Source organism: Alosa sapidissima, chromosome 16, assembly GCF_018492685.1.
Source record: "Alosa sapidissima isolate fAloSap1 chromosome 16, fAloSap1.pri, whole genome shotgun sequence".
NCBI lineage: Eukaryota > Metazoa > Chordata > Actinopteri > Clupeiformes > Clupeidae > Alosa > Alosa sapidissima.
The window spans coordinates 22,350,320-22,376,716 of record NC_055972.1 but is presented as its reverse complement, the minus strand read 5'-3'; the positions used below and the strand labels follow the sequence as shown (position 1 = coordinate 22,376,716).

Here is a 26,397-nt window from a genome sequence, read left to right as displayed (position 1 = left end):
GGTTTTTCTCAGACACACTGAGCCAATGAATACAAATGTTTGGGTTTGTACATGATGGGCTTTTGTCCTTATTCTACCTTTCGTTCAATGCTATGGGCTTTGTCACACTTAATTGTGTTGCCCTTCTTTCTGAACTTGGTCATACATTTGATATTAAATTATGGAAACTGTTGCATGTGTATAGTTCTCAGTCAAACTACACAGTTCTAATGGCAAACCCATTAGAAAATACCTTTTTCACAAATTAGATTCTCAACACAGAAAGTGATTAATGCAAAGCATTTCTAGTGAAACGTGGAGGTCCAAACCTGTCTTTGGTGCCAGGGTCCTGAGTGGTACCCAGCTGGTAGAGGATGTCGATGGTGGAGTCGGATGAGAGGCCGTTGAGCCTCCCAAAGAGCAGGGGGCTGTTCAGATCTGTGGCAGAGACGGCACAGCACAGCACAATTACACTCCGAATAACAAAGGACTCCAGATACTCAGCAGGAACCCAGTGACCTGACACTGAGGCTCTCCGGAAAAGGAAGAAAAAAACCACCACATAGCAAGTGTACTGTGTAATGATGCTCAGAGACCCATGCCCAGTGCCACACATTTCACATTAACACGTTCACTTGAGCAGGTTATTAGGCCTCAGACAGATGCTCTGAAGAGTGGAAATTAGCCCTGGTAATTGCTTCAGAGCAACAGATTTCATGACTCATTGACTAAGAGCCAATAAAGAGTGGCGTTCGGGCGCTCACATCACGCAGGTTATGGACAGTGACTCGAGAGCGAAGGAAAACAAGAGACCTGCTAGTGTGATGCATTTATGAGTACACAGCAGTTTAGTGCTTTGCTTTTAATTCTGTTCTTCATGGTGTTATGGGTGCTTTGGTCTGTAAGGGGACTATTATTTATTTATTCATAATCATGCAGTGCCGGCTTATCACCGCAGTGACACAGCTATGGGTGTGCGCATGTTTGTGTATCATTAGCCCCTTACCCATTGTTGGGACAATTAAAGCTTCTGGAGTCTAATCGCTAATGGGGATGCAAACATTTTCTCATTCTCGGGGTTTGGCACCCCCGGCACCGCCATGTGTAAGATCGAATTAGCCTTGACAACGGGCTTGCGGCTATTATGTTCATAGACTATGGGTGCATCTTTGTTTCCATTGGTAATTGAACGTTGCATACATGTCCACCTGTGTATGTGTGCGCTCGTGTAGGCGCAGGTGTGCAGGCTCACTATTGGGGTCTGTGCCAGAGGCGGCGCAGTTGCGCAGCAGGATGTCGATGAGCTTGAGGCCGATGGTGGTGGACTGCAGGCCGATTTTGACCAGCACGGCCTCGATGTTGGGCGAGTGCATGCCACAGTAAGGTGACATGAGCAGCGCGGCGCATGTCTGCAGCAGGTTGGCCGTGGGGGCGGCTGCGCTGGCCATCAGAGCCTCCAGGTCACTCACGTGCGTCAGGCAGTGGTGCAGCAGACGCAGCCAGCCAATACTGAGGGAAAAAGAGGGCCGAGAGATTCATTAAATGACAGGTAGATTTTTATTTGATGGGTGAGAGATAGCAGTTAGAGGCAAAATACAGATAAAAGTCAAAAGTGACAAAGAGACAGACAATAAACATTTAACTCCGAATCTTGTATTAAACAAAGACAGTTTACTTTTACAAATACTTAATGCACATTGAAAACACTTTAAGTAATGAGTGAAGCAATCCGCTCCGTTTCGTTCTGTGAGGTAGTAATGGGAAATAACAATGATAGGATCATCGTCTAGTCTAGTCTCGTTTCACACAGTCTGCTTGGCGTGTCTTGAGTGAAGGGCCCAGTACCTGGTCTTGGACACCTGGTCCTCGGAGGGCAGGAAGGGATTGTTGACCGTGGCGGAGGAGGTGTTGCCGAAGGCGGTGAGGCCGAGCAGCTTGATCTGGGACAGGCCGAGGGTACTGGCGTCCCGCGGCCGGTGTAGCCGCAGGCACACGGCCGACGCCACCTCCGCCTTCACCAGCTGGATCTTGATGTAGGTCAGGCCGCTGGTGATGACCGGTGTGGACAGCGGGAGCATGTTGACACCGTCCGCGCTGATCTCCACAGACACCGACGACGGGCAGGCTAGAGGAAAGGTGGACGGAGGAGCAGAGAAAGAGAGAGGGGACAGACAAGCATGTTTAAATGGACATACTGACAGGAGGGATGATTCTAGAACTTATTTTATATCCAAATACTCTAGAATATCTACGCATAGGCTGTGTTTCGCAACTTTCGTAAAGCAGCACACTCTGCATTTGCGTGTCTGAATTTGCCCTTTGAATAGGTTCAGTGTCACGGCAATTAGCTGGTGAAACATTAGTGTGTGTGTTCTGTTAATGGTTTGCCTCAGGCGTTCAAGCGATGCACTTAAGTGCACACTTAATACTAATCGCACCATTAGTCAAGTCGTGCGTTGCACATACAGGACTGTACTTACTGTTGAACAGCGGAGTCTGTGACACTAATTGTCTATGCACTTCAGAATGTCTTTATAGATCCATGCCACATAATAGACTGTAGCCAAAATACTAAACATGCACATCTGCATACATGTGCGTGCGTCTTGAGACATTAAGCCACTATAGACTAATGTACTGCGAGTGATTTGTGTGAGGGCGAGAGTGCAGAGGAAGTGGAACAGGGAGGCTACACCGAGTGCGCATCTGAAGCGCTCCATTCGCGTAGCGTAAAAATAGTTTTAGAAGACTGGTCTAATTTTTTCCGAACGTACGTGCCGCCATCACGTCTTCACTTGATTATAGTGGAGGCTAATTGTTGCGGCAGACGCAGCGTGAACGGAACACTTACAGATACGTGCCCAGTGTAGCCTCCCTGCGAGTAAGAATGGATATGGATATTCTGAAGAGCACAAGCACAATAGGTGTGTGTGTGTGTGTGTGTGTGTGTGTGTGTGTGTGTGTGTGTGTGTGTGTGTGTGTGTGAGTGTGAGTGTGAAAGACTCACTGGCTAGCGAGGCTAGGTGCGGCTGGATGTGGACCTCTTTGAGCAGCACAGCGGCCGGTAGGTGGATGGTGAGGTCACACCAGGCCTCCTCCGGCAGGAAAATGTAGGACCAGGCCGCTGAGCGCGCCCGGCGGTGAGGGGGTGTGGCCTGAAGTAGCACCTCAGCCGGCTGGGCAGTGGGGCTGCTGGAGGTTATGGTGCCTGAGGAGGGACAACCAGAATTTTAGATCTGAATTCATGCAGTTGCTACTGCAACTACCCATATAAAGATTTTAATTGTGTGTATATTGTAAAAATGTGTGTACATGCAAAAAGTAAGCGTGTATGTGAGTCATTGTGTACATGTGTGCTCTAACTGAATTAAAATGTGTGGCTGTGCAAACAGTAAATATGTGCATAAACTCTTTTTTGTAAGGGTGGACGCAAACATATAAATGCAAAATCTTTGAGTGTGTATGTACCAAGTGGAGCGAAGTTGTGCAGGCCCTCTGCATTGTCCGGCTCTGAGGCCAGGACACGGGCCTTGAGGCTGCCGTCGGCTGTCTTGCCAGGGCCGGAGTCCAGGAACTTCATGATGGTGGAGACCATGCTGCGCGCCGTGTTCACGATGGCCCGCGTACTCGTCACCATGTTGTTGCAGATGAGCTGCACTCCACCTGCAAGAGACAGGGCAGAAGTTTTAGGGCGGCAAACACACAGGTAAACACCGACACGGTCGGGGAGAATACATTTGCGCATACACACCCATGTCATGGAAGGCCTTGAGTGCTTCACTGGTGTCCAACACTCTCAGGATGAACCAAAGTAGAGGCTCAGACAGCTGACAAGTGGACAGAGAACCCTGCAGAGGACATGAGAAAACAGAATAGAATAGAATATTGTGAATAGAGTCACAGTAAGGGCTATTCTAATTTTGGTGTGCCATTCTACAGACTACATGACATAAAATGCTTTGCTAGCATGTGAGAACATCCGACTAGATTAGTGTTTCTCAAAGTGTGGTCCGCAAGCTATCCCCAGTGGTCCGTTGCAATATTGAACCACCTTGTATGTACATCAAAACAGTTCTGCAACACTGCCTATGTAAGCTACGCCACTTTAAATCATATGAATCCTCTGACACAATAAGCAAGGTGCAAAGACAATAAATACTGTGGTTCAGTGAGTAGGTCTATTGTGTGATATACTGTTGAAGTAGGTCTACTGTTTGTTTTTTTTAGCTAGGTGGTCTGTGATTTTTTTTTTTATTATTGGTTAAGTGGTTCTGGGTCTGAAAAAGTTCGAGAAACACTGGACTAGATCAACAGTGCGCTGCTGTAATATACACTCCGTCTGTTCAGCGTTATCCATTTTTTAATCAAGAGCTTTGAGATCTCACTCAGACCACACGTAGTGAAAACGAGGAGCTGTTGATGTGAACGAGGGGGTTGGAAACTCACCTGTCGGCCCATGTAGCCGCAGGCCATGTAGGTGAGGATGGGCTGCAGCATGACCTGCACGGAGGTGGCCCGCTTGCTCAGGGTGGTGAGGATGGTGAAGAGGCCATCGCCCACAGAGATGGCGTCCAGACCGCCGTGGAAGTTCTCGTGCTTGGTCAGGTGGAGGCCACTCGCTCCTGTTGACGGAGGAAGCGAGAGAAGACGAGAGAGAGAGAGAGAGAGAGAGAGAGATAAAGAGAGAGAGAGAGAGAGAGAGAGAGAGAGACGGTGAGATTTATTCAACAACAGAGGTAGAGAACATAGACTAAAAAATCTTTAGGAATCTTGACAATTGAAGTTGCAGATCAATAACGAACTGTTTACACAGAGTGTGGCGGCAAAACAAACGAGAAAATGTCTTCAGCAGTCACGGTGGAGTGATTCATTACAGAACTGTTGTTTTTTCCCCTCGGATTTGTTTTTGTATCCACAAAATTAAACCCATTTATTCCCCGATAGAAGCTGTAATTAATGACTAATCTGCACCTTAATTAATCACTTGCTCTCTGAAAATACAGAGACAAAAAACTAAACTCCCACGAAGCCAAAAACAAATACCACCTGAAACACACACACTTTATCAGACCTCCATACCTATAATCATGGCCATAGCACTGCTGTTGCATTGGCCCAGAGCCGAGAGGATCTGGCTCATGACCTGCTGGTTGCCCAGTACCAGGTCTGCCACCCCGACGGCAGGGCCCTGGTGTGGGGCTGCTCCGCCCGGTCCGGCCCCCTCCTTGCTCCCGCACACCTTCTCCTCGTCCGAGACGCTGTCGCTGGAGCTGTTCCCCACGGGCTGCACGCGGCCGCTGAACTTGCCGTCGGCGGTGAGCGGCAGCTTGACCAGCGTGTTGACCAGCTTGAGCAGGTTGAACATGAGCTGGTCGCGCGTGGTCTCACCACACACGGCCTTGGCGTCGCCGGGCCGGATGATGTTGGCGAAGAGGCCGCCGAAGCAGGCGCGCGCGCCCACCGAGCTGTCCGAGCCGCTGCGCGACACCACCTTGTCGGAGCAGGTGATGTAGTGGTGCACCAGGAAGGTGATAGACTCGATGACGGCCATGATGGTGCCCACGGACACCGACTCGAAGCTCTGCTCCAGGGTGAACTCCAGCAGCTTGACCTGGGCGTCCAGTGGACCCTGGCCTGACAGGAAGGGTCCCCTGCAGGCAGAGAGGGAATCAAACAGAACAACAAAGTGCTCAATGGGACATTTTTATTTATTTGATTATACTCACTAGAACTATAACCACTGCTTTATTCATATTTCATGTACTCCTTGTTTTTCCCCCTGGGCTTTTTGCATGTTGTATTGTGTTTGTTATTTTGTTATTATCTTGTATAATAATTTGTAAAGCACTTTGGGTCAACCCTGTTGCATTAAATGCGCTATATAAGTAGACTTGACTTGGCTTGATATGGGAAGAACTGGTACGAAGGAACTACAGCACTGTTCTGAAAGTGGATCACAATTGACCTGTCGCTAAGCGCCACCCTTAGAACGCTGATGAGCCAATGACAGTCCAGCCTCAACGGGACTCGGACATCAGCTCGGACAACTCCATAGGAAACAACAGGGAGGAGGCATAAAATGACAAATTAATGGTTATTTATGAAGTTTATCAACTCAAAAAACCCCGACGGATAACCATGGTCAAACGTTTTGCAGGGGGACGTGTAATACTGATAGCCGGTACCCGGAGAGGCTAGAAAACGGTATATTTTCATCAACAGTAGCCTACAGGACGTCTCTCGCGTTTGCAACAGCTCGACGTAATGTAGGCTACTAAGCCAACAACGTGGGCACAGGTTCCCTGTTAAATCCCAAGATGAAAATGCTCATTAACCAACTACTATATTCTTACTACATCAAATATTAACGTAACCTAACATATCTTAGTATCAATCTTCCACTAGCTAGCTAGCTAGCTAGCATTAACGTCAGTGGTTTTTGCACAGTAATTTGCACGGCTACTCGCCACAACTGCTTGTCACCTTGTATGTATTCTAAAGTTTTGAATACACCCCTCTATAGCATAATTAAGTCCCTTTTGATAGCTTCTGGAGGAAAGTAAATCCTTTTTCGACCAAAACGTCCTCAAAGCCTGCTTTCATATACTGTCAGCTGCCATTGTCCACAATGTATTTCTAATCAAGTCTGGTTTGTTTGTCCGAGTTTTCACGCGGTAACAATGGGGGGCGGGGCTTAGCGACAGGTCAATAGGGGTCTGGTGTCATGTCACATTAATCCATGCCTACAGAAACGTAGACATGTGTCAATACCATTAGCAGGCCCTGCATGCATACGCACCTCTCCATTGATAGAATATGCATCAGCTCAAGCAGGAACTCGCTGAACATTTGGGGACAGGTGGAGGAAAGGTGCACTTGGAGCCTGGTCAGGAACTCTTGCATAGCTTGGGTAGCAGTGGGCCCCACCTGTCGATGAGTGCAGGAACAATGATATTCATAATTAAACTCATGCCCAGCAGGCATCTTCCACAGAACTGCTGATGGACTCTGGCATGTAATTGTACTTCTCACAGAATGTTCTAGTAAATAATTCAGATGATCATGCTGAGAGAACAACAGGCTGAGGCTGTGGTACCTGGGAGCTGTGCTGGCTGGTGCCGTGAGGGTTGCTCCCCGACAGGAAGCGCACAAGGACGGGGACAAGCGTGAGCTCTGACACCATCTGCTGGGCCGTGCTCTCGTGGCCGCCCATCCCACTGCTGGAGGCTGTCGGGGGACCGAGCACAAATCACACAGCGTTTTAACTCCTTCACTTGCTCTTCCATTCATTCATGCATCCATTTCTACACTCGTTCATAAATGTATCATGTCTTTTATCTAGAGTTCGCACTCTTCACATTTACACTTAAAAAACATCAATTCCATCATCAAAAGAGTTGAAGAAAAAAATTATTTATTTGAATCTCATTTCCCCTTCCATACAGCAAAGACCTCTGAAGTTTGCCTACAAAAAGGATCCAAAGCTGCCATCTTCAGATCTCCTTATATGGGCAAAGATGGTTCCTAGATGTCTTTATATGGCCAAAGATGACAGCGTTTGGGTCCTTTTTGTAGGTGAACTTCTATTTCTGAACACAATAAATCCTAACCAGCCATACTCCCCTCCCCACAAGTACAGTAATTTCCTGTGTATTAGCCACATTGTGTATAAGCCGCAGGACAGTGTTTTATGCAAGTTAAAAGAAACAAAACCATATTATTACCATATTAACTACCCCCGTGTATTAACCTCATAGATGAAGAAATTTTGCAAAATCAATGTATAAGCTGCGGCTAATAGTTGGGAAATAACGGTATGGTGTGGCTGCTGGGACTCACCACTGGAGGGCATGTTGGTCATGAGCGTGAGGCTGTGCAGCACCAGACACCAGGTCCTCAGGGAGGTGTTGGGATACCACGCCAGTACTGTGAGGAAACTACTAATGGAGGCTGTGGGGGGGTCCAAACACATACACACAGTCAATACATCATACGTAGCACGTTTCGCAGTGGCGTTTGTGTATTACGCACTGCAAGTACACACAAGCAGGACACATTCATGGTGAAACAGCTGACAACCAAACACATTGCATACTTGGAGCATACTCAATAGGATGCATACTTGGAGCATACTCAATAGGATGCCAATGTGTTATCACCACACAGTGAGTATACACAAACCACACTCAGAGTGATAAAACAGTGTATGTAAAAGTCAAAGATATATCGACACTCTAAAGTGAAACATACCGCGCGCCAACACTGCAAGAGAGCAGAAGATTAAGCTCAGAAATCAGTGGCTAATGGAGGTGGGACAACACAGAACGGAGGAGGGTAATTAGTGGCTGTTTAAGAGTGGAGGGACGGGTCAGCTTGTGTCGTGTCCAGCCGCGGCAGCAGATGGCCGGGCCATGCTGGGCACGGAGCGCGACTCTGACCTTGGTTGAGGGGAATGGTGGGCACCCGGCTGGCGTTGAACAGGAAGATGTCTGAGCCGTTGTCGTCTGCGGCACCTGGACATGAGTTTAGGCTGAGGGTCAGCCAGAGCTGCAGCAGAGATTCCAGCTGAGGGGAGACAAGAAAGAGTGAAGGGAGAGGGAGAGAGAGAGAGAGAGAGAGAGAGAGAGAGAGGAAGGAGGGAGAGAGACAGAGAGAGAAGAGAGAGAGAGAGAGAGAGAGAGAGAGAGAGAGAGAGAGAGAGAGAGAGTAAGAGAGAGAGAGACAGAGAGAGAGAGTAAGAGAGAGTGACAGAGAGAGAGAGAGAGGAAGGAGGGAGAGGGGGGAAAGGGGGAGGGAGGGAGGCAGAGGGAGAGAGAGAGACAGCAAGACAGACAGACAGTCATTATTTTTGTTAGATGAAGACTGTGTGGCTTTCAATCTTCACCAGCAGGCCAGCCTAACTACGGTCCTTTCTGGTTCTTTATGACTCGGCCTACCTGGACATGGTGCACCTGCAGCATGGAGAAGAGCTTGTTGAAGCAGGCACTCAGCATGGGGATGGAGGAAGGCTGCACCATAAGACTGCTGCCAGGTGGGGAGCTGTGCAGCCCCCGCAGCAAGGAGTCGTCCGTCCCATTTGAGGACTGGACTACTGCAGGAAAGATGGACACACCAAAGAGAGGTAACGATTTATGGAGCCTGAAAGACGTTAAATGTGTACCAGACAGAATAAAAGTGTACAGAAGGAAGGCTAAATAGGAGGGATGGATATGCTAATAAGTTGTTGTGTTTGTTTGTGTGACAGGGTGGCTACAACACACGTCACTAAAACGTTCCGTTCGCGTTGTGTCTGCCACAACAATTAGCTTCCTCTATGATCTATGGAACTGGCTACACCACACATGATAGCGGCACGTATGTTTGAGAAAAAAAAAAAAAAAAAAAAGTACACCATTTTTCTAAAACAATTTTTACACGTCGCAAACGGAGCGCTTCAGTTCCAGGCCTGGTGTAGCCTCCCTGTGAGTGTGTGTGTGTTTTTTGTGAGTGTGTGTGTGTGTGTACGGGCGAGTGAGGAGGGTACCGGTGGGGGAGGTGGAGGTGAGAGCCTGCAGGATGGAGTCGGCCTCCAGAGTGGCCATCATCTTCAGCATGAGCTCCGCCTGCTGCTCCAGACCCACCTCTAGACGCGCATCTAGAGCTGCAGGGGGGTGGGGAGGGGGTACATGAGATCACAACAACAAGATCGTCTTAGAAATGCTTAAAATAGTCCCATTCATGTGCTACAGCTGATATGGTGATCACATCTGGAACACAGAATTCAGTTAACTACCTGAGCATCTACTGCAGTGTTTTAAATGCAACTTTAGATGCCCTTCTTGGTTAGACAGTCACCATCAGGATCACCGAGACTCAAGTCTACTGAAATGGATCTACGTGGCATCCAAAAAGAAAGAGGGCTATGGGCTTTGTGATGCCTTACCTTGTGAGACAGACACTGACAGGCTTTGGGCCCCGGGCTTCTCAGCAGGAGCCGGAGGCTTGGACACAGGTATGCCTGCGCCCCCTACATAGGCGTTATAGTTATAGGTGCCATAGTCAGCGCCCCAGTAGTCATACCAGGTGCTGCCAATTGGCTGTGAAAGAGAGGATGAAACAAAAAAACAAGACAACAAAACAATGGTAAGGCCCTCTATTACCGGGAGGAGCGGAGTAGAACAATGATGAAGGGAGTGCATAGGGGAGATTATTCATCATTTTTAATGTGAAAATCAAAATGTTTCTATGAAATTTGGATTGATAGATACACTACGAATCTAACCAACAATAAGTATGTTAGTGTTTGTGTGTCCTGAAGAATTGCGACAGTGAAGTCTTACCTTAAAAACTTTGGCGGCGAGGGGGTCTTTTTCCAAATCAATATCTAAAGGATCAATATCAACATCCATGAGGTCTTGTAGCAAGTCAAAGTCTATGTCTTTATCTTTTTCCAAAGATGACAGAGGTGGAGCACCTTTGGATAATGAAAACAGCTTTAATATTGCCAAGCAAGCACACTAAAAGCAGCAAGCTCACAGGGGCACTCTTTAGGAAGTCACTAGGCAATTTTAAGGCCGAAATATCAAACAAGTCCACAACCACAGGAAGAGGATCTCTAACAATGACTCTTTTCCTTCGCACACATGTTCACAAATTCATTCATCAAATGAATTGGTGAATGAAATGAACAAATAAAACTGCTGTGCTGTTGGATACCATGATTAACCTAAAATTGAGCTTAGGCTAAAAGCTGTTTTATGCTGTTGCGTCGACTTCACACAACAACTGGCCAACAATTGGCAAACTGACGTTGCCTTGACGCTCACCACCAAAATGGTAGTCAGAATGGTTTGTTTGCCAAGTTTATGTCAGTGAACTAGCATGTTGCTACTCCCCACAATAGGCTGCTTGAAGCAGCCGGCCATCAACACTCAAGGGGAGTGGACCATTCAAGGTCCTTGCAGTCTGCATCTCCTCGACACAAGGTTACAATCTTTTGGAGGTGCGTGGCGGCAAAGCTTGGAGGAGGTACATGGCGAAGCACAGAGCTCTGCAGGGTGACTCCTTCGATTCGACGCAAAAGCATAAAACAGCCTTAAGATGTAATAGCATTCGTATTACATCACAAGAAATGGTTCCAACAACCCCTGCAAATAGAGGGCATATTTAAAAATATAATTTCTGGACATCACTGCTGTCAATATCCTGTTAGAGTTCCTCTTCCATATAATGTAGACAAACAGTTTTCTATTAGGACTTTGAGTAACTGAATGTCCGCATAATGTGGCATCACAAAATGTTGCCAGAACACAAAACCACTCATACTGCACACAATTCACTTTAGTAGCTGTATGACATTACTAAAAAGAAAAGAGGAATTAAATACATGCAGCTCTATAAGAGAAAGAAACAATAAATTAATATCAGTGGAAAAAAAACATGAAACAAAAGCACCGTTATTATCGAACAGCATGTGTATAAACGGGAAGGGCAAAGGGAGGGAGGGAGGGGGCAGGGGGGGTGAGAGGAAAGGTGGTTACGGACGGGCCTACCAACGCACTTTGGAAAACCGAGGACGAGCTCCCGGGAGTACCTGCGATGATATCGGGTGCCAGGGCCTCGTCGATGCTCTCCACCAGGGGGAGGGGCGAGGGCTGGGCCAGGGCCTCCTCGGGCTCGGCCGAGGCTCCCGCGCATGCCGCAGCGGCTCCGCCACACGCTGCCGCCGCGCCCGCCTCCTCCCCCATGGCCGCCCCGTCGTCCATGCCCTCCAGGGACGCGGGGGACAGCAGCTCTCCTGCACGGGGACAACAGCGCCGCTTTAAAACACACACAAACACTAAGGCACAGTCCGTTCAACCGAGACGGTGGCTGGATAAAGACGAGACAGAAGAAAGAAAGAACCTGTTTCCGCTTCTGTTGCTTCTGCTGCACAGATAGGTTTGGTACCAGCATGTTGATTTAATCTTTTAAGGCTACTGGTAAGTTGACCATGAGTTTTTCCCTCATACTACGCTTTGAAAAAGTTCTACAATAAAGCTCCATGCTTATTCTTCCTACACATTTCTAATACATTCTTATACATTTTCAGCCACTTTCCCGTACATGGATTAAACCTTGTCCTAGACTAAAGCGCTCCTTAGAACTGCGACAGAAATATAGATTTATTTCCATCCAGTACCTGCTAGGATGTCCTGCAGCATGCAAGTGAGGGAGTACTGGGCCCAGGCGCCGCCCCAGGAGATGTCCCCACGGTTGAAGTCCGTGCCCACCAGCAGCAGCAGCAGCCTCTCCAGTTGCTGCTCCGACACCACCTCACACAGGTGGATGGTGGGCCGCGTGGCGTTCGCTATCCTCGCCAACACCTGGAGAAAAAAGGAAGAAAAAGGAGGATTAGAAGAATGCTGGTGAATTTTTTGCAGTCTGCTGTGCACCTGTCTAAGGAGCCTGAAATGCTTCAGGAGTAAATGACTGAGAGGATGTGTAGAGAGTATGTGTGGTTTATTGTGCGAGTGAGAGAGTGAGAGTGAGAGTGAGAGTGTGAGTATATGTGTGCGAGAGCGAGTGAGAGTGTGAGTATATGTGTGCGAGAGCGAGTGAGAGTGTGAGTATATGTGTGCGAGAGCGAGTGAGAGTGTGAGTATATGTGTGCGAGAGCGAGTGAGAGTGTGAGTATATGTGTGCGAGAGCGAGTGAGAGTGTGAGTATATGTGTGCGAGAGCGAGTGAGAGTGTGAGTATGTGTGCGAGAGCGAGTGAGAGTGTGAGTATATGTGAGCGAGCGAGTGAGCGAGCGAGCGAGTGAGCGAGCGAGCGAGTGAGCGAGTGAGTGAGAGTGAGTGAGAGTGAGTGAGAGTGTGAGTGAGTGAGTGAGAGTGTGAGTGAGTGAGTGAGAGTGCGAATGTATGTCTGTGAGTGAGAGTGCGAGAGCAAGTGTGAGTGTGAGTGTGAGTATATGTGTGTGAGTGCGAGTGTGAGTGTGAGTGCGGCCCCGTGCCTTGCAGACGAACAGCAGCAGGTCGGCGTGGCATGTGAAGTCCATGGAGAGCAGGAAGAGGGCCAGCTTCTGCACCACGGAGATGCAGCGCTCGTGCGCCAGCGTGAAGGGCAGCAGCTCCACCTCGGGAGCCTCCTTGGACGCCGCAGCCGCCGCCGCCTCCGTGTCCAGAGAAGAGCGCGGCCACTCGGCCGTCCGGCGCAACCGGATCAGATCCTTAAAGTGCTGCAGGGGGAACAGAACAGAGGGCAGTTTAGGGAGGAGAGGAGATTTAAAAAAAAAATAGTGAAATGAGTATGACAATTGAGGAGCAGAGGGTAAGAAAATTGGATGATAGGAGCAATTAGGATCAGGATATAGACCATAAGATAGCAATGGCATTAATGGGATAGAAAACAGGAAGATTGGGCACAGGGGAAAACAATAAAAGGAGGTTAAGAAGAAAGACCATAAACAAAACAAACAAAACAAAATAACAATAAAAAAAAAAACAAACAGAATAGTTGTATGGGAGCCAGCCAAAAGCTTCCCTTTCGTATGGAGCTCCTCTCTCACCTTAGACGTGGCTTGCTTGAGCTTGGCGTGCTCGACCAGGAGCTTGTACGAGGAGCTCTTGTTGCTCTGGATCTTCTCCTTCTCGATTTGCTCCATCAAAGCTTTCTGTTTGGCTTTCAACAAATTTAACTGCTGCAATGAAAAGGGCATGATTAATGTGCCGCAACGGCGGGAACCCCGACTGGCAAGGGCCGTCCACCACGCCCCCCCCCCCCCTATCAGTCTTAGTGACCCCAACGCCAGGAGATGCCCTCATTCATTTCTCCGTCGTAGTTAAGATTCTCACACACACCCCCACACAAACCAATCTCTGGATTATCCATTCTCATTCTAAGGGACGAGCAATAAGAGATCACTGGGGATACTTTTAGAGCACAAAGATACATTTAGAAATACATTTAGTGCCAAAGGTCAAAGTGGGGAGGATCCTGGAGATGAGACACATTTACCTGTTTGGTGTGGACCAGCTGTTTGCGGACCTTGCGGGAGTACAGGCGGTCTAAGCTGCTGTTGCCTTTGGTTGATCGGCTCATGTTCTGGGACTGTAGGCTGTTGTTGATGAAGCTCCATTGGTTTCCTATGAGAAATAACAGATGATACAGAGAGGGGGGGGGGGGGGGGGGGGGGGGTCATTATAAAGTGCTATTGCAGTGGGTAAAAGTGTCTTTCTGTATCTGTCATAACATCAACAAGTGAATTTGTCAGACTATCTATTGTTTCTGTAATAAGCAACAAATATGGGCCTAATAAATCCTATCCTTCACATTCAGAGGTTTACAAAGAGACTGGCATCTACCTATAAAAGGCAAAGAAAGCAGCCTGGAACCATCCCAGTAATGTGCTTATTTGTCAAAAGACACAGAATGGATAAATGTGCAGAAAAAAAGAAGCTCCGCAGCCCTGAGCAGGCCCGTCCTGACCTGTGAAGGACCTCTCCCGGTCCTTCCCTCCCAGCTGCTTCTTGGAGGCGCTGGCCTCATCCTCAACGCTGGCCACGTAGTCCAGCAGCCTGGACACCAGCATCACCACCCAGCTGATCATGGGGATATCCAGCACACCTGTTTCAGAAACACACACACACACACACACACACACACACACGCAACACAGTCAGACAAACAGCTTGTGCTGAGTGCAAAGACACTCTGTGGACGTTTTTAATCAAGTCCTCCCTATGTTTCTTCACAAATGTCTCATCATGTGAATGTATTTTTTTTATTCATCTGAACCCAATGTGTAGGGTGTGTGTGTGTGTGTGTGTGTGTGTGTGTGTGTGTGTGTGTGTGTGTGTGTGTGTCGCACGTGGTCCCACCTTCTGTGCGTCGGGGCTGGTGGCCTGAGGACTGCTGCAGGGGGGAGAGCAGCGAGTCCAGCAGGTTGAGGAGCCCCTCCAGGACGCCGCTGTTGCTCAGAGATCTTTGGCCGATACAGGACAGGAGCATGAACACCCTGCCAGGAGAGAAGGAGCCAGAGAGCTGCAGTCAATGGGGGGCTTATGGTGCTGAGCTAGGGGGCAGGTATGGAGGGACTTGTGTGTGAGTATGTGAACTTCTCTGAGGGCAAGGGACCATTTCTGTACGAGTGAGTTGAGCACACTGTGCGTGAGTGGGTGTGTGTGTTTATTTGTATGTGTGTGTTGATATGTGTATGTGTGTGTGAGTTACCTGTCCTGGGGGAAGATGAGCAGCTGCTCGGAGTTGTAGAGCTCCTGGAGCACGTTGGAGAGGAACTGGCCCCACCAGCGCTCCCCCCCACACAGCTGCACCAGCAGCAGCCCCGTGTGCAGACGGATCTTGGGCGTGCCGCTGATGCACAGGTGCTTGAACAGCTCCTCGCACGCCTGCGCGTGGAACGTGCTCTGCAGAACCGAGGGAACCGAGTGTCCTGCGAGAGGCGAAGAGGAAAGAGGTGGAGGGAGGGAGAGGGGGGGAGGGAGAGAGAGAGCAGATTAAGCCATCATACATCACATCTCACATCAAAGCCAACCAATGGCTGCAATGACCAACAAGTTCTGTAACAGCCATTTATCAGTCTGAATTAACCGTCTATTCTAACATGTCATCATACTGTGTAACGAGAGAAAATGTTAGGAGGAAGGGAGAGAGGTATTATATGCAATAGAAGATCAAATAAGAGGGGGAGGGGGGGGCAGGAACAGCAGTGAAAGATGAGAGTAAGGGAGGGGAGCAAACTAAACAAGCACTGGGTGGTGAAGAGGAGGACAAGAAAGTGAGCGGATGAGAGAGGAAGACACCGCGGGACACAGAGAGGTAGAGAGAGGACAAGAGGAAGACAAGTGCGAGTTCTCTCCGGTTAACAGAATCAAGTCATTACACGCTCCACCTCGCTTTGTAGGGGCAGCGCTAATTAATCCCACAATATCTGGGCAATCAATAAGGTCACGAGTGACAATGACGGGGGCACTGGAGAGGGGCCAGGAGCCAAAAGGAGGGCCGGGGGGCACATAATAGACGAAATGAACACACACACACACACACACACACACACACACACACACTTACACAGCCACAGCCACACACAGCGACACACAGTGACACCTTCATAATTCACTGTGCCACTACAAAAGCGGCTCTGGGATAAAGGGCCTGTCAGCTGTGGCTGCTGGAGGATAATGCATTATTCTCGTTCAGGAGAAAGAGGACTCATCATCACTGTATGCACCAACACTTCTGGAGCAATCACTCTCTGTGTGTGTGTGTGTGTGTTTGTGCGTGCGTGAACTGTTGTGTAAATCACTAAAGAATATAGTGCAAACCTATACTTGCAGTTCACCCTCAGTGACCTACACAAGTGAAGTAATAAAATCTGGGAGCAAAGTAGGAGGAACGGGACACTAGAAGGCTAGAGATTAGATTAGAGAGGGGGAAATAGAAAATGGAAAGCAGCCATTTCCAAGGGATGAATGTGTCCTATGCATGGGGCTTTCAAATGATCACATCCAAATCCGCAAGGTTGTCTGTTCCAAAGAAAGAAATGACTGCCCTATAGAATAGAGCATCTCAGGGGGGTGGGGTGCCGACCAGGATTTCTTGAGACTTAAGACTTGCTGCATGAACCCACTGAACTCACTCACTGTGTTCTCTGCCCTCTCATGGTGAGGAGTGGGAATCTTCATCAAAATGTGTTTTAATTAGCAGATGAATGGCCTTTAACGTGAACGTCTTTAAAAACGTGAAATATATGTGCATCTCAGCAACTGAGGTGTGCAATATAAGATGGTCTGCTTTCCACCATGTGGCCATATCTCATACAAATCCTCTAAATTCAGCTATGACCTCTATAATTTAACCTCTAGACAAACACGGGCGTATTCCAATCGAAGGGACGAGATGGTGACCAGCTCACCGTTGGAGGTGTGCAGCAGGCTGAGGAGTGTGTCCAGCAGGTAGCGGATGACCGTGCGCAGCTGCTCGGTGGACGAGCCGTGGACGAGCTCGCGGGTGTCGCAGGCGTCGGGCAGCACCTTGCGGCCGGCGCCGAGCGAGACGCGCAGCCGCTGCACGGCGTGGTGCGCCAGGTTGAGCTGCAGCTGGAGCTGCACGCAGTCCTGGTAGGCGGAGAAGACGCGCTGGTCCTCCTCCACCGCCTTGTCGGGCTTGCGCAGGAAGTACTGGGCGTTGTTGGCGCTGTTGAGCGGCGGCAGGTCGATGCTCTGCAGCAGGGTCTCCAGGCGGTGGCAGGCCAGGTTGTACCTGTAGAGGGGTGAGGTGCAAGGAGAGCTCAGACTTGAGACTTCACAAGTCCTGAGGGTGATGATGCATGGTGCAACTTTTGGAGTTATGTCGCTGGGCAACCACAAAACCAGATCCATGATTGGATGATCATAAGTTACCAGCTGACAAGTAAAATGATGTCCAATTCGCCTTATTCACCCGCAGCCAGAACGAGGCTAAAGGGTACACTTGCAATTACACCTCAGTCCAGCAGATGGTGGTGGTAATGCACTCCGTTTGCAAACTGACAAAAAAAACTCACTAAAGAAGAAGAACAGGCCAGTGAACCTTCTTTTTTTCTCTTCTTTTTCGGTGAGCTTTTGTTTTTGGCAGTTTGCAAACGGAGTGTATTACCACCACCATCTGCTGGACTGAGGTGTATCCTTGCTGGTGGTGATTTGCTTTGGGCCACAGTGTTGATGTCTCCGATGGAGTCTGACTGACCTGCACTGGATATCCTCCTGCAGGGCCACCATCATGGCCAGGTGCTGGTCCACGTCGGGCTGGCTGGCCGCCTCACTCTCGCCCCGCAGGGGGTCGTGCATCAGTTTCAGCTCGCTCTCCCACGGCAGGATGTAGGTGTGGCCGTAATAAAAGCCCAGTGGGATCTTGGCCCTTGCATTGGTGCTGCCATAGCGGCCAATCACAGTGATCTACAGGAAGAAAACAAAGATAAGTGTAAATTATGGGAAATGACGCATGCTGATCCATGTTTGACTTTGGATTTTCAGCGCTCACTCAAACACTTCATAAAGTATTTTGGGTGGGGGTTTAAAAATGTCAGTCTTGAGGTGGAGGAAAGCGCAGTCTCTTGTGTATTATACTTTTAAAAGGATTTATTGCACTATGCCCTTGACTACAAACGCGTTTCGGCGTCAAGCTGTCTTCAGTGTAACCACTCAAACAGAATGGGTTTTCAAAGGAACAGACACAGACCTCTGCCACTACTTTATACTAATGACATTATGTGATTTCACTTAAATTGTGAATACGGAACTAAATAGAGTCTAAACGGCAAAAAGTATAAACAAGAAAGAAATTACATAAACATAATCACATAAACTATATCGAGATTAAGAACAATATTGTTGGGGTCACTTTCAGTTATCGTTATAGTTATTGCCCTTGTTGTGAATGACCCTTAACACTAAAATAAGGAACCAGAAAATAAGTATGAAAATATCCAGAGTAAAGATATATAGCCAACAAAGTCCCATCATCATAATCATCATCATCATCATCATCATCATCTCCTCCTCCTCCTCCTCCTCCTCCTCACCTTCATGAAGCGGCAGACAGGCGGGGGCAGCAGGTCGTGCAGGATGAGGGAGTGTGTGCTGATGTCGGTAGCCACAACCAGCCGCCGGCCATCCACCTCCTCGCCCAGTGTCCAGATGTCGATGGACAGCGAAGCCAGGTCGCCGCAGGTGGGGATCAGTGCGTCTGTCAGGAGCACCGGCCGCCCGAAGTCTAACGTCACAAACCTCCGCGCACCTGAACAAAGCATGAGATAGTGAGAACCATGCTTCGTATTGCTGACCGTCCATCATAACCACTGAACAGCTTAAAAAAATAAAAATTGGGCTTCACTGCAATACGATTTTATTGAATGCAGGGCGTCTAGCTCCAACAGCTACAAATCCTAGCATGTACACTATTACAGTATTTAAGAAATGTTCAACGCTGAATCTTGTGTAGTCAGCTACTTTTTAACTAACATCCTCTGAATCATATTGATTTCCATGCAGTCATAAACACTGCTTTACTAGAACAACAAAAAAATGTTAACACAGGCAAAACAAACAAGCTGTGCCAGTGTCGGTGTGTCGGTGTCTGTGAGCCTGTGTGTCTGTGAGCCGGTGTGTCTGTGAGCCGGTGCGTGCCTCACCTGAGTGCATGCGCTCTATGATGATGGACTGGTGAGGGGGAGGCTGCAGAAAGTGGGAGGCCTGAGAGATGGCTAACGCCAGCCCACTGCCCATAGGATGCTGCAGACAAGCAAAGACCAACATCGTGAACTCACACTCACATTCGCTGTGATCATCAGCATGATCATGCACAGACATTTTAGCAGGATTCTCATTGTACCGCATAGATTTGCAAAACAACCTGTGAACTATAGAGTACCGAAGCCATGACGTAGCGTTGCCAAGGCAGCAATTTCACTGGATCTAGACAAATCAATCTAACCACTGAAATCACCATTAGCGGTGGCTTTCTTAATCTATTTCAATAATTTTACAACGCTTCTAAGATGTTAGTATACGTTTTTACACTGTAGGAATCACATACTACAACATATATTCATACCAACAGGATCAAATTTGTGACTAGAGTTTTATTTTAGCATGGGTTTCCTCCGTAAGAGAGATCTGCACGTAACTTCACAGCATGCGGTTAAAATCCTTAAATTCACGGACGTATTTTGACTTTATTTTTTTAAGCAAAAAACGTCACTCTAAACAGCTGCCAGTCATTGAGAAGATGTGAAATATCCACTGAAATTTATATTACACCTGCCAGGGAATCCTGTTATGTGGGTAAGCTGCTGCCTAGCAGGTAAACCATGTTTAAATGGCTATAGCCTACATTTAAAACAATTTATTAACTAGAAATGATGCCACATGTCTACATTCAATGCTATTTAAGCCACTTCGAAAGTTTGTTTAGATCCAGTGATTCGGCAGTCATGGAAACGCTACGTCAGACTTCGGTACTCTATTGAAAGAGATTAAAAAGTAAGGTAAAAGAAAGACAAGTACCAACTTGACAATTATGTTCTGACAACAAACTGTCCATAACTGTCAGTAAAGGGCCGTTCACACCAAAAACAATAATGATAACTATAAAAAAATATTGTTCTTGTTAATATGAACGACGACGTTCACACATAAACTATAACGATAACGACATGAAGATCGATTTTGTTGGGGGTCACTTTCAGAGCGATTTTGAGAACGATAAAAAGCTAACAGCTATTCAGAACCAATCACATTTTAGCCATCGCGTTCATTAACACAAGGAGAGACTTTGCTTATTGTTGGCCAGAGTGGACGCTTTTATCGTTATGGTTAAGGCTATCGTTATTTTCTTGGTGTGAACGGCCCTTGTTTGCAACAGTTTTCCACAGCATGCAGCAAAAACAGAAGCTCAGAAGTGTTCTCTCTGTGCCTCTACATGAGGAGCCAGCGCGTGGAACTGACCGGCTTGGCCTTCTGGGAGTTCTTGTTGTGCGCGGCGAGGTTGACGGCGGGCGGGTCCATGATGGAGCCGGGGAAGAGCTGGGCCAGCTCCACGCTGATGGCCGCCGACACGGCCTCGTTGGGCGGCGTCAGGGGGGGCGTCATAAAGAGCGGCGTGGTCTTTGGCGTGGGCGGGATGACATCGGAGGGGTGGATGAAGAAGCCCGGCGCGCTGGAGGCCGAGGCCGAGCCGGAGGGGTTGGAAGGCACGGAGTTGTGGATGGGCCCCACGCCGGACGCGGCCGCCGCTGCCGAGGTGGTCTGGTGCAGCTTGGCCTCCAGCTTGGCTTTCTGCTGAGCACAGGAGAGGGGATCAAACTTCACAACGTTAGAACGGTGTGCAAATTAATATGCATTATTACACTCATTCACTCTTCAGAACATGTATTGTTAACAGCAAATGAACAAAAAAATACAAAAGTACTGACCCTTTTTAAAGTTATCTCTATGAAACCAACAATGTGAACCAATAATGATTTAATCAGATTATGTATTCAATTCTATTTTATTTGAAAGGGACAGTGTGCAATTAAAACATAAATGTTTAATGATGCATGCATACATGCATACATACATACATACATACATACACACACACACACACACACACACACACACACACTACATCAAATCGCCTGCTATATATGCAGTTGGTTCCCTTCAAACATGTGCATGCTGATTAGTGTGTGTGTAGTGTGTGTGTGCCTATAGTCATACAAGGCCGTGTTTGTGTTTGTAATTTGTTCATGCGTGCTGCTCTGACCTGTTGCTGTAGCTTGAGAAGTTGCTGCTGTTTCTCCTGCAGCACCTGGAGCTGCTGCTCGGCCGACACCATGGCGTGGGACAGCGACTGCAGCGCCACTTGGGCCGCTGAGCTCAGCGCCGTCGACGCCTCGCCTACCGACCCCGCCGACAGGCCGCCCACTGTGGGGGTCACCCCAAACGTGCTCACTGCAGGGTGGGACACCAAAAATGACCCGACCCGTCAACATGAAATCAACACTTCAAGACAGAATGTGTAGGGATGACTGTATGGACAGGCCCCCAGTTTGCTTCAAGGCAATCTGTTCATTTTGACATTTTCTATTTAACTGATCCATGTTAAGTTTTTAAATCTAGCAAGACTGTCATTTGAGGTACCATGGCCTAGAGTGCTGTACTGCACTTTTTACTTGAGCAATAACACTTCAGATTGGGTTATGATCATAAAGCCATGTAGAACAGCAATGCTTTAGCCAAATACTCTAATGATAAAGTGAAACCACATATTTAATTGAATGTAGTGGCTCAGTATTAAGAGTAGGTATGTGAGAGAGTGGTAGTAATGAATAAAGAGGGCTATGTACCGGTGAACATACTCGCGTCGTCCCTCTCCACCCTGGTACCGTCACTCGTGGAGACGCAAGTGAAGTGCAGAGGCTCCACCTCCAGGAGCCCGGTCAGGGCCGTGAAGCTGCCCTCTGCGGCCGCACAGTTGCTCACCTTACCGTTCCCTACACACACACGCACGCACGCACGCGCACACACAAGCACGCACGCACGCACACACAATGTGGGGGGGCAGGGAGCAATAGATATACACAGATAGAGCAAGAGACAAAGACGGAGCGGGAGCGACAGAGAGAGTTGAACCAAACAGGGAGGGGAGAGAGATAAAGGGAGAGAGTTAACAACACTGCTTTAGTTACACAAGCTCAATCCAAACAAGCACAAGAGATCCTGATCTGTTTTCTCTCTCTGGGAGACATCTGACAATGCTATCCAGGTGTACAGCTAATCTACTGATCTAATCCAGTTAATCATGGACTTCTATTGTCCAGGCTGCAATGGGAATGAGAGAGGACAGAGCTGCATCCGGATAAAGGAGCAAATGAAGGCTCTACTGTATTCTGTATTATGTTCCATCTACCCAGGGGCTACACATGGGAATTAGCCAACAGCTGGTAGAAGGCATCTCCTCTCATCTGAGAATAATGTGGTTTGGTCTCTTACAAACTGAAGTTGATAAATAAGATTAAATAGACGCAGGGTCACTGCAGTGATGCCTGTGGAGGGCATCTCACCTGAGAGAATGTCGGAGAGGTCGATCTCATCAGACTGGACTCCAATGCTGCTGTTGAAGGCATTCTTACAGGAGGAGCCGCTCACCTCCAGGTCAAAGAGCACAGGGTCGAAGGGGGAGCTGTACAGCCCATACCTGCAATAAAACAATAAGTAAACAAACAAACAAATTCCAATAGTCTCAGGCCTTCACTAATTCCTCATTAACAGAAGTGCAGTAGTGGATTAATATTACTATCTAACTAACACGGAAGAAAACAATGTTATTCTAGAACACAAAACAAAAGTTATCGTGTCTCAATATCTGTTTGCCTGGAGGCATCTGGAGGCTGTGCTCCTGGTTTTTGTGTAGTGTAACACTTCAGTCTCCTCATGGTGGTGCCGACTCTGCTCCCAGACTCACCGGGTCTGCAGCAGAGCCTCCAGGGGGGTGAGGCGGTCCTGCAGCTGCCGAGAGACGGCCGTGAGCAGGGAAGCGCACGACGTGCTGCAGCCCGCCAGGTCCTCGTCCTTTACATAGTTCAGCAGCACAAAATACCAGAACACTGCACCTGAGAGAGCCAGGGGGAATGGAACAGAGAGGAGCAACACACTAGCGTAAGGACCACGATCAAAATGCTAAATGTTGCCTTTTTGTCAGCGGTCATAAGTAACACACTGACTGCAAATCAAAGTCAACATTATCATCAATTCTTCAATTCTGCTGTGTGTGTGTGTGTGTGTGTGTGTGTGTGTGTATATATATATATATATACTGCTGTGTGTGTGTGTATATATATATATATATATATATATATATATATATATATATATATATATATATATATATATATATATATATATATATATATACACACACACATACACACACAGCAGAATTGAAGAATTGATGATAATGTTGACTTTGATTTGCAGTCAGTGTGTTACTTATACACACACACAAGACATATATAGAGGATTGAAATTGTGTTTCTTTCAAGTCCACGGTAGGGTAAAACAACAAGGCCAACACAGTGAACAATAATACAGTGATATGGTACAGATGACATACCACCAGTAGCTGCTGCGGGTAAGTAAGGCATATTCTCCAGCAGCGCCTTCAACAGAGCCATACCAAATCCCTGCTGTCCAGGGTCTCCTTTACCATTACTGCAAAAACAGAAGAGAGAACAGTTATTCCTCACGTCTCAAAAACAAATCAACAAGATTTACTCATATGCTTACAAATTATGGACTTAATTTGGTATATTGGGAGATTTTGTGTATTGTAATCTCTTACCTAATACAAAGTGCAAGAAAACGTGCGCATTTGTGGGCTATGCTTCGGCCCGCCTGGAAGAAGCAGACTCTGACCATATCTATGAGCCGCTTCCTGGTCTTGATGAGGAGGCCCTCCTTCCCCTCTCTGGGACTGGACACACAGAGGTCAGGGCTTAGTGGACAGAAAAATAGGTCAGTCACAGAGCATGTACACGCACAAATGAACATAAACATCAACATGTGGACACTTCTATATATATATAGCTTCTATAATTTCTATTAAATCGTCGACTCCTGTGATTGGATGCTCTGAATGACACAAGCAAGCACTCACTGATACAAACACAGACTTACTTCGACACACACACACACAGAGATCCGTACCTGCAGGGTCCGTTAGAGTAGACCCCAGCCAGCCAGCAGAGGATATCCAGAATGAGACTCTGAGCGTGCTCAGTACTGGCCGTCTCCTCCGAGCGCTTACACAGGCTGTTGAGCAGCTTCTCATGGAATTCTGGGAACTGCAGCATAGCACAGCGCTGGATTCTATGGCAACAGAGACAAACAACAGATTCATACGTGTCCATGAAGCACTGCAAATACATTTCGGCTCAGTCCATACACCTGTCTGTTTAGAACTTGCACCCCAACCTTTTTTATATTTAGCATAAAAAAACTGCCCTGCGGTTTATACACAACACGGTTAATGGTTAAACAGGAAATTAATGTAGTCCCATCAAAGGTATGAAAAGGACAGCACTGATTGATAGAACACCCTGAAAATACCCTGTGTTTGTGGTGTCAACATGAAGAGAGTACTGGGTGCACTTAAGTAGAGGGCTGTGTGGGTACCTTTCTTTGGGTATGGAGGTCTTTTTGAACCTCCGGATTGTGATTGACACTTCCTGTAGGAGGTCACAGCCACGCAGGTTATCCGGTTTCTTTGATGCTGGTGGAGGCTCCACTTTAGATGTGGAGGCTTTTTCCTGATGAGAGAACCAGGGGAAAAAAAGAGAGAGAGAGAGAGAGAGAGAAAAAAAAAAAGACAGGGAGATCAGGAGGGCTACACAGTAGCAAGGGAGTACTCACAGCTAATGTTGTTTTGATTGGATGACGGTGCAGTTCCCCTCTGCAACCACTAGGTGGTGCTAGCAAAACAAAAAGCCTTCACCAGGAATAAAACTCAACCAGTACCGACTCATTACTTCCATCTGGCGAGTACAGAGGACTACAAAAATCCTCACACCAAGCCTACATAATGATGGTAAACTACTGCACAGTCCAACAGCATAACAGCTTATGGAGGGCTAAGAGCTGCCCAGCAGTCCTGATGGGAGTTAACAACAGAGCATGCTCAGACAGTGAGTTCCACGGCCGTACCTTGGAGGCCTGGGCCCGCTGCAGCAGGGAGGACAGGGACTGGGCTTTACTGCTCTGGGGCTTGGAGGGCATCCGGACCACTGGCCGCGGGTTCTCCTCCATGCCTTTGTCGCTCACCGCCTTGATGTGGACCAAGAACGAGCGGTACTTTCCCCCTGCCATACCTGAAAGGAGACACGAGAGAAACAGACAAGCGGTTTGGTTCTATTCCACTCTTTATGTATTGCCATACCACCTGAGAATTGTCTCAAGGTGCTTAGGTTAAGGTTACATATAACACACAGCCTGAAGTGGTCAAAGCAAAACTCTGTGGGCAAGCTTGTGGTATTACATACAGTTGCATGCACTGCAGACAAAGCAATGCTTCTTTTACTCCTACTACACCAAGGCTCACCTTTGACCAACTTGGGACTTGTTAAGCTCAACATCCCAGCATGGCCTGAGAGGTCGAGGCCACTGGCCAACCACACAGGGCCGCAGAGGATGTCCTCCTTATGGTCCTCGAGAAAGGGACAAAGCCTGGAACCTACGGGGAGAAACGTCAGACCGAGATGCCATTAGGACATGGAATAGATAAGATTACCTTCAGATGATGTCTGGACACAAGGACTCCACAAGGACTTAATTAATGTTGACAACTGGAAACCAGGTCACATTGATTGAATCGTTGTAGAGCAGGCACCTCACAGGGACTACTTAAATGTCTATAGGGACAATGTCTTCGCCTTTCACAATGCCCATATGAAGGGTGTTGTCCCTGCATTAGCTGGGAAGTGCATTTAAATGGTGGATGGTGGGAATTTGCAGTAGCTAAGCTTATGATGCCAAAACACTGATCCTAATATCTTTTACAGCATCTTTAGTTTTAATGGGTTGATAAAGGAAACCCATCACCTTGCTGGGACTTCATGAACCCCACAGGGAGAAGGATTTCACTTTACAGAAACAACCTTGAAGGCAACCTTTGGCAACCTTACAAGGACTCAATCCCCAGTGTAAACGCAAGCGAGTTTGACAGTGAAGTTACCTGGTGATTCCTCGATATCCATGAACTGGATGTCCTCTGCAAAGTCATGTAGGAGAGGCTGGCCATTCCTCTCGCCATTGGTGTGCAGGGCCTGAGACAGGGGGAAGGTGATCTGCCTGTCCACTGCTGTCTCTGGAGATGGGGGGGGGGAGTAGAGGCGTTTGTCAAAGGGGAGAACCAGTCA

At 47.9% G+C, this 26,397-nt stretch overlaps 1 protein-coding gene across 11 annotated transcripts in view; it reads right to left on the bottom strand.

The window, feature by feature from the left end:
- Positions 1–26,397, bottom strand: part of birc6 (baculoviral IAP repeat containing 6) — a 129,972-nt gene that overhangs the window by 75,413 nt on the left and 28,162 nt on the right. For 2 of the 11 annotated variants that reach the window (XM_042066404.1, XM_042066408.1), the window contains exons 14-53: positions 26,214–26,345; positions 25,581–25,712; positions 25,187–25,350; positions 24,659–24,792; positions 24,191–24,352; positions 23,826–23,978; positions 23,598–23,695; positions 22,950–23,097; positions 22,549–22,682; positions 21,832–21,978; positions 21,249–21,436; positions 20,447–20,779; positions 19,132–19,231; positions 18,523–18,737; positions 17,688–17,896; positions 16,876–17,222; positions 15,174–15,393; positions 14,822–14,958; positions 14,430–14,567; positions 13,959–14,086; positions 13,510–13,641; positions 12,955–13,179; positions 12,140–12,323; positions 11,519–11,755; positions 10,299–10,432; positions 9,902–10,055; positions 9,503–9,619; positions 8,916–9,070; positions 8,418–8,544; positions 7,819–7,929; positions 7,076–7,206; positions 6,779–6,906; positions 5,059–5,630; positions 4,426–4,601; positions 3,731–3,827; positions 3,448–3,642; positions 2,987–3,187; positions 1,825–2,104; positions 1,232–1,488; positions 309–417 (exon numbers count right to left, since the gene is read on the bottom strand). In XM_042066404.1, coding sequence (XP_041922338.1) covers positions 309–417; positions 1,232–1,488; positions 1,825–2,104; positions 2,987–3,187; positions 3,448–3,642; positions 3,731–3,827; positions 4,426–4,601; positions 5,059–5,630; positions 6,779–6,906; positions 7,076–7,206; positions 7,819–7,929; positions 8,418–8,544; positions 8,916–9,070; positions 9,503–9,619; positions 9,902–10,055; positions 10,299–10,432; positions 11,519–11,755; positions 12,140–12,323; positions 12,955–13,179; positions 13,510–13,641; positions 13,959–14,086; positions 14,430–14,567; positions 14,822–14,958; positions 15,174–15,393; positions 16,876–17,222; positions 17,688–17,896; positions 18,523–18,737; positions 19,132–19,231; positions 20,447–20,779; positions 21,249–21,436; positions 21,832–21,978; positions 22,549–22,682; positions 22,950–23,097; positions 23,598–23,695; positions 23,826–23,978; positions 24,191–24,352; positions 24,659–24,792; positions 25,187–25,350; positions 25,581–25,712; positions 26,214–26,345 — 7,141 coding nt within the window. The remainder of the gene's footprint in view (positions 1–308; positions 418–1,231; positions 1,489–1,824; positions 2,105–2,986; positions 3,188–3,447; positions 3,643–3,730; positions 3,828–4,425; positions 4,602–5,058; positions 5,631–6,778; positions 6,907–7,075; positions 7,207–7,818; positions 7,930–8,417; positions 8,545–8,915; positions 9,071–9,502; positions 9,620–9,901; positions 10,056–10,298; positions 10,433–11,518; positions 11,756–12,139; positions 12,324–12,954; positions 13,180–13,509; positions 13,642–13,958; positions 14,087–14,429; positions 14,568–14,821; positions 14,959–15,173; positions 15,394–16,875; positions 17,223–17,687; positions 17,897–18,522; positions 18,738–19,131; positions 19,232–20,446; positions 20,780–21,248; positions 21,437–21,831; positions 21,979–22,548; positions 22,683–22,949; positions 23,098–23,597; positions 23,696–23,825; positions 23,979–24,190; positions 24,353–24,658; positions 24,793–25,186; positions 25,351–25,580; positions 25,713–26,213; positions 26,346–26,397) is intronic. The other 9 variants (XM_042066414.1, XM_042066411.1, XM_042066415.1 and 6 more) reach the window with 9 other exon arrangements.